Here is a 17985-nt window from a genome sequence, read left to right on the forward strand (position 1 = left end):
TTATGTATAGGCAACACTTTTTTTTTATGAAGAGCGTAAATAAAAAACAGTTTTAAAAATCTTTGAAAACCAAAGAAATCAGTTTCCATGAACAAAAATACAAACTGCTTTACACAAAGAAATTCCCAAGCCAGATGAAATTAATGTGTTTCTGTGATAATTGTTGTCTGTGTGACTTGATGCATAGTCATCTGCTTGATGGCTTTTTGGCCTCAAACCTATAGGGTTCTGTAAGGGACATCTGGGCTCCATTGGATGCGCCACCTCTATTTTTTGTGGTTTGGATCATGCTTTTCCCCCGATATGATGGAGCTGATTAGGTGCTGGCCATCTGTTCAGCTCTGTTTTTTTATAGATCACCCAATTAAATCTATTAAACCACAGCCCTTTATCTACAGTATGTGGCGTATCAAAGACCATTCCTTTGACTTATTCCTTACATTTACCTTAATCTATCTGAAGTTGGAGATTTTTGAATTCCTGTTTAACGGAAAAAATGCAATAAAAACAAATCGTAAATACTTAGGCATCATCTTACCAACAGATGTTCTTCGACAACACATTCTCTCCTGGCTGACAGTATCAATAAAGTAATACCATAATGTACACTGTGACACAGAACACAGTTTAAAGACTCCCAGAGGCCTGCTTCACATTCTAATTGCCTTTTTAGATGGATATGTAGAAATCCACAGGACACATAAGTGAAGAAACAGGCCCACTCGAGATTGGATTTCATCTGCATCAGATTCAATATCTTAGAGGGTAAATTCAATTTGGTACCAATCAGGTTTAATTTATATGGAATTACGTCTTCAGAAAACATATTGATGAGCCCATCATGAATTTACGTCTCATGGGAAGGTGGTGTGTGCATGAGCAACGTGGATGCAATTTCACCCAGGAGGGTATTGATGATGCGATACAAAACAGTACATCTGCAGCAGCACATTTGCTGCTTATCTGTGCAGAAGTCAGATCCAGAGAGGAAAGGTGAATAAGGAGAGAGAAAGAAAAAGGCAAAGAGAAGCCTTTTTTTTAAGAGTTCCCTTCAGTATTATTTTCCAGGTCACAAATATAACAAAAGAAGAAACGCATTCTCTCTGGGTCAATACACCCTTTACCATTTTGTACACCTTTTTTTCTACCCACACACTGAAATTTCATCCCCACCGACAAGAATTACATGAACAGTTTAAAATTAATTGAAATAATTGTTAAATTTCAACGTAGCCTACGGAGAACAACTGTAATTACATTTTTTTAAAGCAATTGTTTAACTATTACTTGTACATTCTGTTTTCCAAGACTGTTTGAATTTTATGTTTAACAGCTGATTGTGTCTTTTTCGATCTTTTTTAGGCTGAACCCAGGTGGTCGTGTTTTGAAAAGTCAATGCGTCAACAGCGTCACAGTGGCAGATACGAACTGACTAATGGTTGGCGTGAATCATCCTGGTGTACCCTGGCCCATTCCATACCTGGGAATGGCTGCAACAGAGGATTCAAGGTCGACCAAAGAAAATACCAAAACTTAAATAAGAAACGGCATGAGCAAAATTACCAACAAACGCAACGAAAGTAAAGCAAAGCTCGTTTCGCAATCAAAAACTGTAACCAGTTCATTTGTGTGGGAATTTGATTTAAAGACACAGCAATCATAATAAAGTCAGCTAGAAAATTGATTGCTTTTGTGTTGTGTTCATTTTCATACAATAATTTACATCTGAATACACATTTTCTCAACTATTTTAAAGGAAGAAGTTGTAGAAACTAAACAAACTTATATCATAGGTTTTCCATCATTTGGCTTGACCTTTAATCACTAAGAAATTCTTGTAAAATTAATGCTGTAGGCAACAGCTTGGAACAATTTATATCTCTTGCTGCATACATAGCAACCCCCTACCCCACAAAAATCTGACACTTGATTCCTATGTCTATCAAGAATGAGTCAGTGTGGCTTATCCAGATGTTGTTTGTGTTTCAAAAACTCTAGAAAACCTAGGGATCTAGCCACTCTTAATGGAAGAATTTGTTTTAATAAAGACTTTAGCAATCAAGGGATGTCTAGACCTCATAGAAAAGGCACTTCCTGAAGCTCAACAATGACACTTGCTCTTAGGCAAATGTTTCTGCCATCACCAATGGAATGGCACCTCAAAGGAACCACCATGGAAATTGGAGGTCTCTGCTTTGGGGGGCATAAGGGATGAATTTGTCACAAAGTGAATCCAGATGGTTATCATTCCTTCTCCTCAGACCCTATTTTTTCTCTCAGTATCCCAGTCATCACTCCATCATTTCTCTCCTTTCCCCACTTCCCTTTGAGGTACCAAAGGCCTTTCCTTGTTAAAAATTCAGACAAGCCAAACACACACAAAAAAAGAGCTGAGGTTAAAAAAAAATAAAGAGCAGAATCAAAGTTCAAAGCAAAACTGTATGAGCTGAAAACTCCTTAGGGCTTAACCTACTGGTGTTTAGGATAAGGACTCTTGCTGCCAACAGTCATTTAAAGAAAACATGAGTGAAAATAAAAGTGATCGAAACGTAATGAGCGATTAAAAAGCCTGACGAAGGACAGCTCTACACGCACAATGCTAAAAACAAAAACAAAAAACAAAAAAAGCTGTAAATATGAAGCAAGAGAGAAACGGAGTGCCTGAGCACTGAGACCAGCTTAAACTTGAGAGCATTAAATGAGATCAGACGCTGGCTGGTAAGATGTTTTCACATCCACCCTGTGGGACACAAGGTTAAACTGATCACGTGGCCTATTAATCCACCTAATAAATCATCATTTAAATCTGCTCTACACCATCAACCAAGCTGCTCTCAAGGCAGTTCTGTATTCTACAATGATTTACTGATTACTATGATTATCCACGACTGCACAGCTGGAAGATTTCAGGCATTTCATCAAAGTCGGCTCCTGGTCACGTCTCTCAAAGGAAGCCGCTAAGGGCTCATTCTAACAAAGCAAAAACAGATCATCAGAGGGAGTGATTTGAACTTCTGAGTCCTGCATCAGGAACTCAGAATAAGTTTCTTTGTTTAAATGTCCACACATTGAAAGGGGATAGGGTCAAGGAGCTTAAGACTAAGACTGTGCAACTGAATTATGTGTAATGCTGAATGAAAACTAGCATCACAGGTGTTATGATAAACTGTTAATGATCTGCATTTCTATAGCTCGTTCCAAAACCACCAGCAGGCGAGGCGGGTGTTTTGCCCCAGGAGAAAAACTGTTGAAAAGGACAGAGCAGGGATTCAAACCAGCAACCTACGGGCTAAAAAAACAAATCCCTACCTCCTGAGCCACTGCTGCCCAATGATTATGTTCATCATCATTATTTTTGCACTTTCTTATAGCAAGCAGAGTTCATCAGATTCATTTCAACTGCTGCCTCTTATTCCTCACAACATATCATAGCCTAGTTCATTTTTCCAGAATTATTAGTGGTAGGCAAACCAACTTAAATGTATGTTAATCAGCATTAACTATTTATGAATGTATTTCTTTGAAAAGCAAAAACTTTCTCTCTACAATTGCAACTTGTCTTACAGCGATAGTGTACACACCAAAACTTAACAAAGTGCAGCAAATTCATAGATAATTTATTGTTATTTATTTGTAGCAGTACAGTTTAGCCTTGTGTTTGCACATCAATTAGTCAACTGGACAATATTTTGAGACTTATTCGTTGGTTGATTTACAGCAGAACTGTATCTACAAACTAACTTTAGACAGTGTTTTTTGGTTGCTCTTTTAACAAAGACAATACGAGTATATTTGTTTTACAAACAGTTTGAAGAGTGCAGTCTGCTCACGGTCTGCAGTGTGTGCTGTTGTAAACAGTCAGTCTAAATACTCAAGGCTCTCTTCAAGCAATGGGATAATTACTGTATACAACCTTCTGCAAAAAAAAACAGGCCCTGCAGAACAGGGTTGAGTGGAGTCAAGTGTCTCATATTACCTCTAGAAAACTAGAGAAAGTAGTAAAAAAAAAAAAACACGCAAGATTAATGAATATTTCAGGACTTTTCATAAAAAAGTTGATGTGACTGTATCCAGACTGAGGCATTTTTTAATATATGAATGAATCTGCCTATCCTAAAGTAAATACCAATCATTTTATGAGCTGCTTGTGTTACTGATTGGATTCATGTAGGAGCCCTTTCCGCAACATCTTTGAACCTCACTCCTTAATCATATTTACAGCTTTCACATTAATCAAGATGTGGTGAGGTGTGCATAGATTTGTTTCCGCCAGAGATCAGTAACAAAACCGAGCTTCAAACCTCTCTCAAACCCACAATGAAGATCAACAAAACCTTTTCTGCGGTTGTTTTTACATTTGTTCAGGAAGATGGTGCCGGGAATCTGCTGACAAATTGGATCCATGTCAATGACATGTCGTTTTGTGTGACTTATTATTTCAGAATGTTAGGGTTTTTTTTTGTTTTGTTTTTTTTTTAAGTTTGTAAAAAGTGCAGAATGTGGAAGATTAATCTGGGAACTCAGGTGAAGAAGAATCTTGAAACATCTCAATAAATCACCCTGACACAGTAATTAAAAATGAGTAAGATCTTCAAGAGGACAGCCTCTGGCTGAAGGGGCTTATCTGGGTTTATTTTTGATCCTTATCGCCTCCTATTCTCAGTAGAGGAAATTGATCTAAGGAAGGGCAAGCGCCAGCAAACTGTCCTCAAGTTCACCTGAAGAGATTTTAAATCTCTCCTTACCCTGCAGTCTTAATTTTTGTTTTACGTTACCAGTTATTTTTCACCTATGTTTATCCCTCAAAGCCATACGGCATTTCATCTGATTCAAAGACTGTACTAGACAAAGTTTTAAAATACAAATGCAGCAGTCATGGAGGGATGTGTTTTTGCTAATTTTTCCTATTCTTTAGAGACTATATTAACCTCAGAAAGCACTGATTTTCCCTGACTGGGCCAAGTAAATGTATTGAAAATATCTTGTGTCAGCTTTTTTCTTTTGCCGTTTCACTCAGCTTCTTTCCAGACGAGCACAAATTAAGTTTGTTGCTGACTTATTTGCTATTCTTAGGGAGTCAGTCAAGGACCTGCATTAGGTCTAATGTGTTGTGAATTTCCACCAGTCTGTGTCATACTGCATGTATTCATGTAGTGTAGTGCATTGCATATGTATATTTTCTTTTGCGCACAGAAGAAAATTGTTTTCCTTGCAGTTGCTGAGTGAGACACAGCTGAGGTTGTGGCAGGTTTTTTAGATGTGCGTGATACATTGCTGACCCGAATAAGACTTAACTTCCCACTGACACCACAACAACAAACACTTTCTAACTGACAGATGAGAAAAACACACCCACACACACGCTCCTGCGCATGCATACTTGTCTGGACCTCTCTCTCTCATAGTTGTTAGGTGTTTTCCTGCGGGGTTCCCTTGTCTTCTAACCCCTGCGCCTCCACAGATGAGGTGAGATAAGATCTGGAACTATGGTATTGTGGCATCTGGATGGATACTCTCACATGATTGCTCATACACACACATATGCAGATATACTTGTGTCATAAGCACACTGGGAAACACCTGGAGCTGGTTACTGGACTCAGAGGGAGAGTTGAATAACATGTGCATGCCTGTGAATATAAGTGTGGTGCGTGGGGAATACGGGGCTGTGGGTTGTTCATTGCTACAGGCTGTTGTTGTTTTTCCCCTCTACAACGTGCCCTCTTTACAAGGGGAACTCTACGAATCTTGCACGCAGTTGAAAAGGAATTGATGCCCTCATCTTCAGATAGATGAAGAAGATAGAAATTACCAAAACTATACCATAGAAAGCATGACGCCGTCCAGTATGCTGGCAGATGTCGGTACTGGTCGCTATGTTAAAAGGTGATTTCATATGACCTTAAACTAAGTTTTAAGTTATTTATTGAATTTCTTTAGTTAAAAAATATATATATAGTCACACAACTGCGAGCGCAGAATACAAAGACTACCGCTGCTACGAACGAGTAAGGCTCTTCTCTAAATAGCTGTACAGTGTTGCAGCCACGAAGCAGAGAGGTGAATATTAATCTTCAGTAAATAAGTCAGCCTCACGCGTGGACTGTCAATACCCTGAAGACAAAAAAAGCGTTGCGTCTGCCAAACTTCATCTCCGCGCATGAGGCGAAACAACTTAACAATCCAAGTGAAAGCCGCTGCGTTTAAAAGTAATTTGCATTGCTTCAATAATTTACTCACCTTCATATGAGTCGTTGCTTTCTTATTCCATGCCAGAATAAAAGTTTCTGCTCGCGTCGCTGTGGTTTCAGACCTAAGTTGAAGCACTGTTCTCCTACTCAGTTTTCCCCACGATCAGAGGCGGAGGAGCAAGCAACCAACTCGTGGGCTTTTCAGTCAGCCCCCCACTTCCCACATTAACTCACCCAACAAACAGAAAGAATAAATCATTCATATTTTTTGTGTTTTGTATTATAAACTGGAACTGGTTGTGTTTTTTTCTCTCTTTTTTTGTATCAGTTTCAAATCTGATATTTTCTCTACCTTTTGAGTACTAAAATTTCAGAAATAGGGCTATGTGAGTGATGTTTTTTTGTTTGTTTGTTTTTTTGCTGTATGCAGGATGACTCTTGGCCTCATCTGGGGGTTAGACGGCTGGAAGAGTGTTCCTAAAAACACAAATAAAATGTCTAAACATGAGGTTAAGGATTATTTATTTGTTTTGTTTTTTTTAACATTGAGTTGTGAAAGATCTACAATATTTAATTAGGTCTAAGCAGGGGTGAAAGTAGGTGGGTACGGTTGGGTACTGCGTACCCCTAAAAGATTTAGCGGGGGTAGCAGTACCTGCAAGAGAGAGGAGCGGCTGTCTGCTGTAAAAAATCAATCTGTGCATGTGCAGCCACTAATCAGCCGTGACTGATTAGTTTTTCAAGAAAAATCTAAAACATGACTTAATCGGTTAATGAATAGCTTCTTTTTCCCATTTCATAGCTGTTCGTGCTTTGCTACAGCAGCGGGTGCAATACGTCGATCTTGGCGGTAGGTGACAAACTGAACGTTGTCAGGACGCTGAGACCAGCACGTCCTCCTCTGACTCCTTATCAAAACGTTCGTAACTTTATTAAAGAACAACAACAAAAACAAGAAAATAAAAAGAAAATAATTTTAAAAAATCAACAAGGTGTTCATATTAATGACCCACCAAAAATAATAATCTCAGTAATTATTGTTTCTACAAGGTGCTGCGCAAATCTGTGCGTTTCGGTTCCATTACCAAAATAACTAGCAGAGCAGGAGTTTAAAATTAGCTAATCAACCACGCTGTGTTCAGGGATCTCTTAATCCCTGAACACAGGGATTAAGCGATATCAGATTTTCAAGCCTGAAAACCTGATATCGTAACGGGCTGAATGTTATGGCTTACGCAGGCGGTTGCCACGGCAACGGGTGTGCTTAAATGATAAAGAGAGACGGAGAGTAAAAAGGTGCGAGTGGTTAAGAGTTGATCACCTGTTCGGGTTGTTTTACCTTTGTTTACCTTTGCTGTGGCTCATCACAGCCGCTGTAGTTTCTGAATGTTCAATAAACGACAAATTTGGACTAATTATCTCGTTCTTTGTGAGTATATGTCATTTACAACAAACATCAAACACGGTAAATATGTTTCATTAAGTATTTAACAAACAAATGGCTTCTACCACGATAATTATTTGAAATTAAATTAATTGTCTAATAGTTAAAAAAATAATTTGGGCATTTCGCTGGAGAGAGGCACCAGCACCCTTCCCAACCCCACTAGGGACAACGGTGTATAGAAAATGGATGGATGGATAGTTTGGGCATCTTGCTTTGAGCTCAGAGTCTGAGAGGCTTTTCCTGCATCAAACTACTGTTTTTGCCTCTTATTTAGTGGAAATATTGATGTTGGTGAGATTTTCTCCAAAATAATAACCTTTTTCAACTTTTATGGCTCCACTCTAACATTCACAAATGACATTGAAATAAAATCCAGTCCAACATCTGGTTTGAGGTGATTCCTCTGGAACTTGTTGGAGGAAAAATATCCCAACTTCAGAAGATGTGCTTTAACCTAACAGAGCTCTGTGGTTCCTCCTGTCAGTGTGAGAGTCAGGGTGAGGAGGCGCCATGTTAGGAAGAGAAGTGGAAGTTGCAGTGTGTTTATTATATATAAATATATATTATTTATATAAAGTATAAATAATAATATAAATATTATTTATATTCTTATAAATAATATTAGTTTATATATACACACACACTCTTTTGTCATGGAACCCCTAAGAATTTAAAACTACTTTCACCCCTGAGTCTAAGCCATAATCTTTGGAATAAAATATGTTTTAGTCATAATTTACACATTCAGGCATGTTCATTCAGGTAGTTTATGAAAGCTTACATCATTTGTCAAAAATGTTTTGTCAATTGTGTTGCATTGTATGGAGACAAACAGAAATCAAATTTTTTGGGCTTCTTACATCTTTGTACAAAATCATTCCCTTACTCAAACATAAAATATTTATTCTTGAACTGAACAGAATTATCTCTATATTTTACACTATAATAGTTTTATGTTTATCAGAAAAAAACAAGAAAACATTATTACCGTACAAGGCCTTGGCTAGTTGTCTAAATAATCTTATAATAACACTAAAAGTGGATATGATTAAAAATTATTTTCTTCTTCCATGCTGACTACTTTCATCATAATTCTGATCCTTTTGCATATTTTTGTATAGTTTTTATCTAGCTTTTCTTTGATTAAAAAAAGAAAAAGAAGGGAAAAACAGGTCTTGACAAAAATTATTTCTTGTCAACAAATAACATGTTTTTGAATATTTTTTGTAGCTACTGGCCTTTGTTGACAATATTCAGAAACAAGTAAGTATGGAGTGCAGGCGTACAGTCCCATGGTCTTGAATCAAGTGTTGGAGAGGTGGGTTGACAACTAACTCTGATTTAATGTGGTAAGACAGTTTCTCATATACACAAAGTAGAAATAGGAGCAAAAGAAACGCACCCACTGGGAGGGTTTAACATCACAATTTATTAAACACAGGCACATTTAACTTATTTTCAAGCATATTTTGAGAGACAATAAAAATGACGTAAATACTTTTGTTTACTACGGTGGTACTTTTATAATATGTATGCTACCTTTCTACACACAATCCAGTCTCCTCTTAGTCCGACAATGTAAAATCTTATCCTTCTTACCTATTTGTATTATAATTTAGTACAAATTTAAAAGAAATATCCTTTAATTTACATATTCAAAGTAAATTAAAGTGTTCTTTTCAACAAAAGAACAATAAAACACACACACACACAAGCAGACACGTACCTCCCAGGATAAAAAGATGCACAGACTGATGAATTGTATGTCAAAAATATTGGACCATCTGTCTTTTTGAGGTGAAGTTGAAATATAAAATTATGAATAAAAACACAAACATGTTTCATTAATAAAAGAACACAATTCAAAAGAATGTATGTCCATCACTAAGGTGCACTTGCAATGATGTTGAGTATGAGAAAAAACAAAATTATTTGCCAGATTATTTACTTATGTCAGATGTTAATGTTTGTTTATTTGGATGTTTTTTGTCAATCAACCAGAATAAACAATGTTGTTAAAAACTTATCCTGTTATATATTTTTCTGTTTGGAAACTTGAAGTCAGTTTTGGCAAGTGCCATGAAAACACAATAAAAAAGAAAGATACAATGATTATCTTAGATGGTTAGTTAAAATCTTTTATTAAAGTAACACATCCACATTTAGTTAATCTTAATACAAATAACTAAAATTTTGAATACTATTTTGAAATAGTTTAGGATATAGGGACATAAAAGAATACAAAGGTTAATGTAAGTTACTGATAATTAAAATTTGCACAACTGTGAAAAGAAAATCAAATCTTAACATTAAAAATAGCAAACATTGATGCTTTCATGAAAACTAATTGCTAATATTCTGTTGCAACAAATTCTCATGGCTTGGGTTAAAACATATAGCTATTTTACTTTTTTTTTTTACAATAAAAATGAGTGATTTCTAATTATTCTACTGTGTCTGCAGAAAAACCAGGGATGTATTTTAGCTTCAAGGTTAAAATCAGGATTATGTAATGAATCAAGTTAGAATATTTTTGTGTAAGAAACTATGACTAACTGTGGTCTTACAAAAATGATTAACTATCACTACAACATCTTGTGTGCATAAGTATAATGAACTTATTTCATGGGGCGGTATAATGTATTTGCAGGCAAATAGTGTCATTTTATAGCATGATCAAGAAACTATGTTGCCTTCAATTGTTATAAAAATGTTGCATATGTCCAACACGACTTGAAAGAATTCTGACTTTGTAATTTGGCGCCTTGAAATTGGGCCTCTGTCTCTTTAAGAAGCTCCTACTCTTTCTGACACTCCACCGTCAGCAAATCATCACAACAAAGCTCATCCATTTTGCCGTTTACAACCGTTCTTGGGTAATTAAAATTAAGGCAATTTTAAATTGTATAAAATGGATTGTATTTAAAATCATTAGCAATCAACTGAGAGGTGGTTTGTATAATAAGTGCAGCAGACACGCTGCTCAAAAAGTGGTATGCTAACGCTAGTCTGGTTGAGCAGTGTGAGGGAGAGATGCTCTGAGGGGCAAGTGCTCGACTGGAGACTGCAACTCCAAGGCTGAACTTTGTGTATGAAAGAATCAAAGCAAATCCTCAGGTTTTATACAAAGCTCAAAAAAGTTTTTATATTATCCCTCCACCCCTCTGTTAAAGAGTTAAAATAAAACTAATCTGCTTAGTTACATCCTCAATTAACTTAGTCAAAGCCCAAATCCACTGGTAAATATAAGCCCTGTATTTCTGCATCCTTTGACAAGAGAGAAAATAGAGGCAGAGAGCCATTTGAAGCTTCACATCTTCACTGGGTGAGCATGTTTCTTGCAAAGAGGTTTGTCCTTTTTGGAGAAAAAGGTCTGACCCTCCAGAGAGGCACAACACACCTGTGAAGAAACCATTAGACTTACACACAATTTGAAGCTGAATTGTAATCAGTTAACTGTTGCTTAAATAGAATAGCAAAAAAGACACAATAGCAGGAACCTAAAACATTTTTAAAAGATCAGAAATCTCTAAATTGCATAAAAATGGATACATGATTATGCTTCATCACACAATACAGTCTGTCAGACCTAGGACGCTAAGTGTGTGTGTATGATTTTCACTTACAACACAAACAAAGCAGGTGTCGTGCCAGTTGTAACCGAGTGCCTCCAGAAATTTGTCTCCAGCCTCAATAGGGAACTCGCAGCCATGGCAACCGGTCCCAAACAAACTGTAAAAGTCTGTTTTGCAAATAAGAAAAATTATTTTTTAAGCAATCAGGTTTTATCTTCACACTAAACTGCTCAGTAACATCATTCTCTCTGAGATTTTCAAAGGTAAAATGCCAAAACAATATGTAACAGACAGCAAAAGTAATAAACTAAATAACTTTACTCTTTAGCTTTGAATACAAATCCAGCTATTCCATTTCAAATGAGGTAAACTTGTGCTTTTCTTCATATGACTGTTGGGTGTTTCTACTGTAGGATGACAAAATATCTCCAAGTCTAATCAGCGTAGAGTGTCCAATCAGCGGATTGTACAGTCATGCAGTACCCACACAGTGCCCTTCAGAAGCCTACAGGTAGTGAGCAACAGTGTCTCACATCAGAAAAGTACTGAAACATGGACCACATGTAACCCACACTCGTTCTAATTCGGCTTCCAAGTGGTACCCAGAGTTAATCATATCCAACAACCCACAGCAATGAGGATGTTAGAAGTGATGCACCTACAGACTGAATTTAGGACTTTAGCTATTTTCAATTCGATTTTATCAACGTCCTTCTTTAAAAAAAGAGATGTCGGGCACCGGCTTTTAAAATATCAAAATAACTGAAAAAAGGGACTGATTTTGACATTATTGAATTGTTATGGACTTGACTAATATATGTTTGGTGTAATTTGATTTAAGTGTGGCCTTAAATCAATGTATAGCTCTGTGCAATGAATTAGCTATGAGTAAACAAGCAAAGTTAAATGTCAGAAACAGGGCATGCCCTGCGCAACTTAGTCAGTTTTCTCATGCAGAGTCATACAGTATATATCACTTACAGACAGTTTCATGCGACTAAATGGTGTCAACATCTTTGCTGACAAAATAATTAATATTTCATGAATGAATAATCGGTGGACTAATTTTAACACCACTTATCAAGAAGCCTACATTTTAAACACACCCGTCTGTGTCTAATTAACCTATTAAAATGTGATGGAGTTACTGAAATGAAAGGACTTTTCAAATAGATTGCATTGAATGGGTCTCTATATTTCTATAAATACACCGGATTTATTTTTTTGCAAAGTGAATTATTGATTACATTTGATGTGAATCCGCACTACATAAAAGGAACTGAATTAAGCATTACACTTGCTGAAAATATTACTTGTATGAATTACATAAACGAACATCGACACCTTTTCTACTGACCTTGCTCACAATAAGGTTCCCCATCCTCCAGGTGAAAGGTGTTGTTCCTGATTGGCTGCTGACAGGCAGCACACATGAAGCAATAGATGTGCCATGTTTGTTTCAGGGCATTGATTACCTCCTAAACATAAAATGTAAAACACAGGTTATAGTGTAAGACATAACACAAAAGTGCATCCAGATTTGTATACTAACAAATGCTAGATAAACTGTCTTACTTTCTCAGTAAAGTGTTAGAGAAAAGAATCAATTTCATAAATTAATCTCGGCAAGAAAATAATTGACAGATCTCTTCAAAAGACAGTGTTATTTAAAAACAAAACAAAACAAAATAAAGCAGTCGCATGACCAGACTTAAAAAAAAAATACTTCTTGAGTTTTATTTCCCACCCTTAAATTGCTAGAAGAAGAAAGTTGGTGGGCCAGAATAAAATGAAGGATTAGAAGAACAGGAGTGAGAAAAACAGGTTAATAAGAAGCCATAAGCCGGTCGAAGATGTGTGAGAAATGGAGGGTTGGAAGGTTTGAGGCTAAAGAGGTTAGAACATGTGACGGATAAATGTCAGAGCAGCTCAGAGAAATGCGATCTCAGCTTCTTGGCACTTTGGGTTCAAACCACACCTGCAGACTTTAAGGCTTCTAAGGCTAATTCTCCTAACTTCAGATCATACACTGCATTCCTGAGTTTCAGTCATGGTCACCATAGATATTTCAACTCAGGATAGAACCTTTTCATTTGTGAACTTTTGATGGGGGACCAATTTTACATTTCAGAAGCTCCTTAAGTGATTATCCTAAATTATGTAATAACGTTTGCCTACATAGTAAATCAATCCAACAAAGAGTGGTACAGAACCTCTGTGGCAAAAACAGCAAAGGACAGACCTGGTTGAAAGTGGAGATCAACAGGACCTCCACGTCCATTTGAGATTTTCTTTGTTACAGTGTTCATTCACTATCAGAAAACTAGTATGCACATTGAGGTATCAGGCATGTCCTTTTTTTTCAATGAACCTATTATCTCCTTTTTATTTGTTCATACATCAACTCACCCCCAATATCTTGGCCTGGCAGCGGCTGCAGGTTGGTGCAAAAAACTCTTCATAGCAGTGTTCACAATACACAGAGCCTTTTTCTTCCACAAAGCCTATGTCTGCCAGAGATGTACGGCAGTGGACACAGTTAAATTCCTCCTTGTGCCATGATTTTCCCATAGCAACCAAAAATGGTCCTCTGAAAAAAAAACAAAAAAAACAAACAAAACAATGAGATTAACTACAAAATGCTAAATTCTACTGCACAACCCTCTCAATTTCATACTACCCATGGTAAGAAAGCAGGAACCTTTCAAATGAAATAATCTTACTTGCAGTGTCATAGTCACATAATGACATTTTGTTGTTCTTCAATAGCGAGCTTGAGGGATTTTTATGTTCTCTCACCATCTTTATCACTGCAGGTGGTAGAAAGGTAAACTTGAGTCCCAGTGTTGTTCATGAAAGTGTTCATGAGTCGCACTCACATTTTTGAGTACCTTGAACTAAACAACGTGAAGTGAGCACAGCTCAGAATTAAATAACAGCAGGAGATGGTACAGTTTTCTTTTTTTGGTAGACAGAAAATAGTTGCTTCCAAAGGATGTGTGTGTGTGTGTGTGTGTGTGTGTGTGTGTGTGTGTGTGTGCACGTGACAGTCTCGATACAGCTGGCATGCTCATACAGACAGTGTTTGTAAGGACCCATTTTAATGTTGATCACTTCTCCTCTAAACATAATTCAGAAAGTTCAGGCTGAAAATGTTAAAGAATGAATGACAAAAATTGCTTTGCTTACATTTATTTTACACAGATTGATAATGGTGACATTAACTCCATGGCTGATGGGCAAAGAAAAATACATGATTTACTTATTTCAGATATTTTCACAATACATTAAAATCTGGATCTTTGTGAATGCATCCACCCATGAATATGCTGCAACAATAGAGTTCATTTTTTGTCTTTTTACACAAATTAGCTAGGGCTGCTATGGAGGATGCTTTACGCAGTGCGGTACATCACAGCTGTACAGTTTCACTTAAGGGTTCAGATTATTAACTAACTAATAAGCTGTTTCAGTTATTTTCTACAACACCCTTTCAACACACAGTTTAGAGAGCTGAAGCAGAGTAACCTGTACTCTGCTTCAGCTTACAACGCACATTGGCCCTGTCCACTCTGATGATTAAGTAAAGTGAGGAAACATTGCAGCCCAATTCACTGAGAACAATAGGTGTGCTTATCTGAGCCTCGTCTGACAGCAGCCCAAGCTGACAGCTATTAGCATGTGGGCAACCTGATCCTGGGTACAACAGAGTATCAAGTAACTCCGTCACAGATAACATTCAGACCAGGCAGCGCGGCCATCGGAAAAGAGAGACAGCATGCTGAAGAGAGGAAGAGAGTTCATCATGATGTGCTGTAGGACAAACTTGACTTAAAGGCTGCATCTTTCTTTCAAGCTGAATTAAGGAAAGAATGTCCTGTGGTCCCATTTGTGAAGCTTGTGTATGCACATAATGGGGCCTTACCGTGTTGTGATCTATGAAAAATAAACATGACGAGAAAATGCGCGGTCCCTTACGCCCACTCTGACCCAGGTGGACCGCATAAGCTCATTTTGGAGACAGGGGAAATGGCGACACTGATGGTGAGGTGGGGAATTGCAGCCACATTGCATCATGATGCCCTCAGACCTTTAATTATATACCTGACGTTATCGAAAGCATTTAAAAATGCAGTGTGAGATAGACTTGCGCTGATGAGCCATAACTATTCACAAGGACATTTCAAATAAAAAAAAAGGCCTGTAAGGCAGCCTCAAACCTAAACCAAAGTCTGCACAATATATTCTTTCATCATCTGGCACCTCTGCTTTGCACCAGATTAAAGGAGTCGTGCTTTGAGCCAGGCCTAAATTTGTCAGCTGCATGTTGGACTCAAATATAATTTGAAAATTAATGGAACTAATTTGTTTTCTATTTACATACACAACTCTGTTGTCATATGGTGCCCTTACAACAATATTTTTGTAGAAAATTGTGCTGAACACATTTGAAAAGCCAGACATTGCAGCAATGTGTAGGGAAATCTGATGTGTCGACTGGCCATGTTAACAATGGCATCCAGAACGGCAGTCATTACTGCGTTCAGCACTGGTTGTGATATCCCAGACGTATGGATGACTTCAGAATTATGTTGTTAATTAAAGTGGGTTCAGGCAAAGAGTTAATTTATTTGACACTGGACCTAGCTCAGTACATAAATCTAAGAGAAACACTCTAGGGAGTTCAAAACGGCTTATAAGCCAGTCATCATTATGGGGCAGAAGATCTTGGTGATCTCTGAAAACATGTTCTCTCCTGATTATCCCATTCACGTCTTCCAGCAGCGCAGATGCATCGATCACACTGTATTGCACAGGTGTCACAATGGTATTTAGATGATTACAGCAATCACTGTGATTGCCTCACACCTTATCACAATTTATGCATGTGTGCTAAGTCAAATGTGATGATGAGAAATCACTTGAGAGGTTTATAACTGGAGTTGCCTCGAAGTTCATTTTGTTTTTTATGAAACATCCTCATGCATAGTTATGGCTCACCATCATAAGCATTTATTGCACTGTGTTTTTGGATGATTATGACCTATGGTTTAAGTTAAATGTCTGAGGAAATTACGATGCAGTGTGGCTTCAATTTCCCACCTCACCATCTGTGTCGGCCTTGTCTCCAAAACAAGCGTATATGATGAGCAGATGTTATGTGAAGGTGTTAATGAAAGGACATATCATTATCAGCTGTTAAAGCTAAACTTTGCTTTTCAGTGACAGGTGAAAATGCGATGGTTTGAAGTTGGAAGAGATGATATTTTTTGTTAGTATTTTGCATGCAAGTTACCAAATGTGCCTATATGTTGATATTTAAAAACAGGGAATACAGAATTACTATTAAGTGGTCTGAGCAGCATTTTTGGTGATTTTTCTTTTTCTTTTTTTTTTGTGCAAATTATAAACAGCGCTAGAAATTAGAAGTGTAATTGGGTGTGGATGGGCATCTCTGCTCAGCAATCAGATAAAAAATTATCAGAATTTCTAATTTAACAAGTTGGAAAATTGGCATGGAAAAATTTGTGTCTACAAAAGGACAGGGTTAAGAAAATAGAAACAAACATATGGGATTCCCCAAGCACTCTTAACAAATTTTGGAACAGCAGCAGTGATATCTTTGGCTATTCAAAATAAGAAAACTTAACTGAAAAATAAACAGTTTTAGCATTATATTAAAATTTACAGGATTTATATAGTTTTGCTTTGAGAAGAGCAAAGCCAGAGTCCTTGAAGTTTTATTCAATAAGCACCCACAGCATTGTTTGTTTATTAATTTCTATTTCATATATTACTCCCAGTGTTTGAGTGTTATTGGTGCAGTTGATGTCTAGATGAAATTCTTGTGAAAATATTATTTTGCAATCAATGCCAAAAACTCAAATCTTACTACTTTTTTTTTCACTAATGAATACAAATATAAACCAGTTTTTAATCTTCTCTTCAATCTGCAAGCAAAACTTTTGATATTAGTTCCAACAGTAGCTTCTAACCTGATCACCATGTTGCAGTGGGCACACATGGGGGTTCGCATCCCAGCAGGAATGTGTTCTGCCATCTGGACCAGAGTGTCCTCATCTTTGGGGTGGGGTTGAGGCACTGGTCGGGCTGGAACAGGACCCCTGAGGACACTGGCACTCCCATTACCCTTCATTCCAAAAGATGGAGTGATCAAACCACTCTGTACTCCTTGTCCTAAAGGAGTTGGAGGAAAGCAAAATAAAATGTTGCTTTGCTAAAGATAGAATATACAGATATATAGAATCCCCTGCAAAACTAACACCTTAAACCTTTTCACATTTTGTCAAATTAAAGCCTTCACTTTCAACATACTTTCTTTGGAATTTATGTGACAGACACAAAGTGCAAAACAAGTGAAAAGGAAAATGACAATTATAAAAAAAAAATAAAAGAAAAAGAGAATAGATAGAGGATTCTGCTCCAGCATATCCAAAATCCTAAACATACACCATCAGCTGGACTGTAATGGTTAAGATCAAAGACATTCATATGCAGTGGTGGAATGAAGGACTGGCCCAGCATTAACTGCCTGGATAAAATTTTAATGAAAAATACATCCCTATTCATATGTACACAAACATAACTAAAATGGTAATGTGACAATTTTTGTTCTCAGATGGTCAATGCAGTTTACAACAAAATATATGTATGCCATATTTTCTGGACTATAAGTTACAATCTTTTTCATAGATTGGCTGGTCCTTGTATTTGTTTTTTTTTCCTCTTCATCACACATTTTTTTGAGTGG

At 37.0% G+C, this 17985-nt stretch overlaps 2 protein-coding genes across 8 annotated transcripts in view; both read right to left on the reverse strand.

Annotated features, from left to right (window-relative positions):
• bmpr1ba (bone morphogenetic protein receptor, type IBa) overlaps positions 1–6347 on the reverse strand; it is a 69137-nt gene extending 62790 nt beyond the window's left edge. For both annotated transcript variants that reach the window (XM_007548030.2, XM_007548029.2), the window contains exon 1: positions 6241–6347. The gene's annotated coding sequence lies outside the window, so the exon portion shown is untranslated. The remainder of the gene's footprint in view (positions 1–6240) is intronic.
• A 3699-nt stretch (positions 6348–10046) lies between these two features.
• The window catches only part of pdlim5a (PDZ and LIM domain 5a), a 51394-nt gene continuing 43455 nt past the window's right edge, over positions 10047–17985 (reverse strand). For all 6 annotated transcript variants that reach the window (XM_007548031.2, XM_016669539.1, XM_016669538.1 and 3 more), the window contains 5 exons: positions 17210–17411; positions 13623–13803; positions 12571–12691; positions 11265–11380; positions 10047–11038 (listed from right to left, as the gene is read on the reverse strand). In XM_007548031.2, the coding sequence (XP_007548093.1) occupies positions 10949–11038; positions 11265–11380; positions 12571–12691; positions 13623–13803; positions 17210–17411 (710 nt within the window). In that variant the 3' untranslated portion in view covers positions 10047–10948. The remainder of the gene's footprint in view (positions 11039–11264; positions 11381–12570; positions 12692–13622; positions 13804–17209; positions 17412–17985) is intronic.

Source organism: Poecilia formosa, unplaced genomic scaffold (assembly GCF_000485575.1).
Source record: "Poecilia formosa unplaced genomic scaffold, Poecilia_formosa-5.1.2 Scaffold25, whole genome shotgun sequence".
Lineage (NCBI taxonomy): Eukaryota > Metazoa > Chordata > Actinopteri > Cyprinodontiformes > Poeciliidae > Poecilia > Poecilia formosa.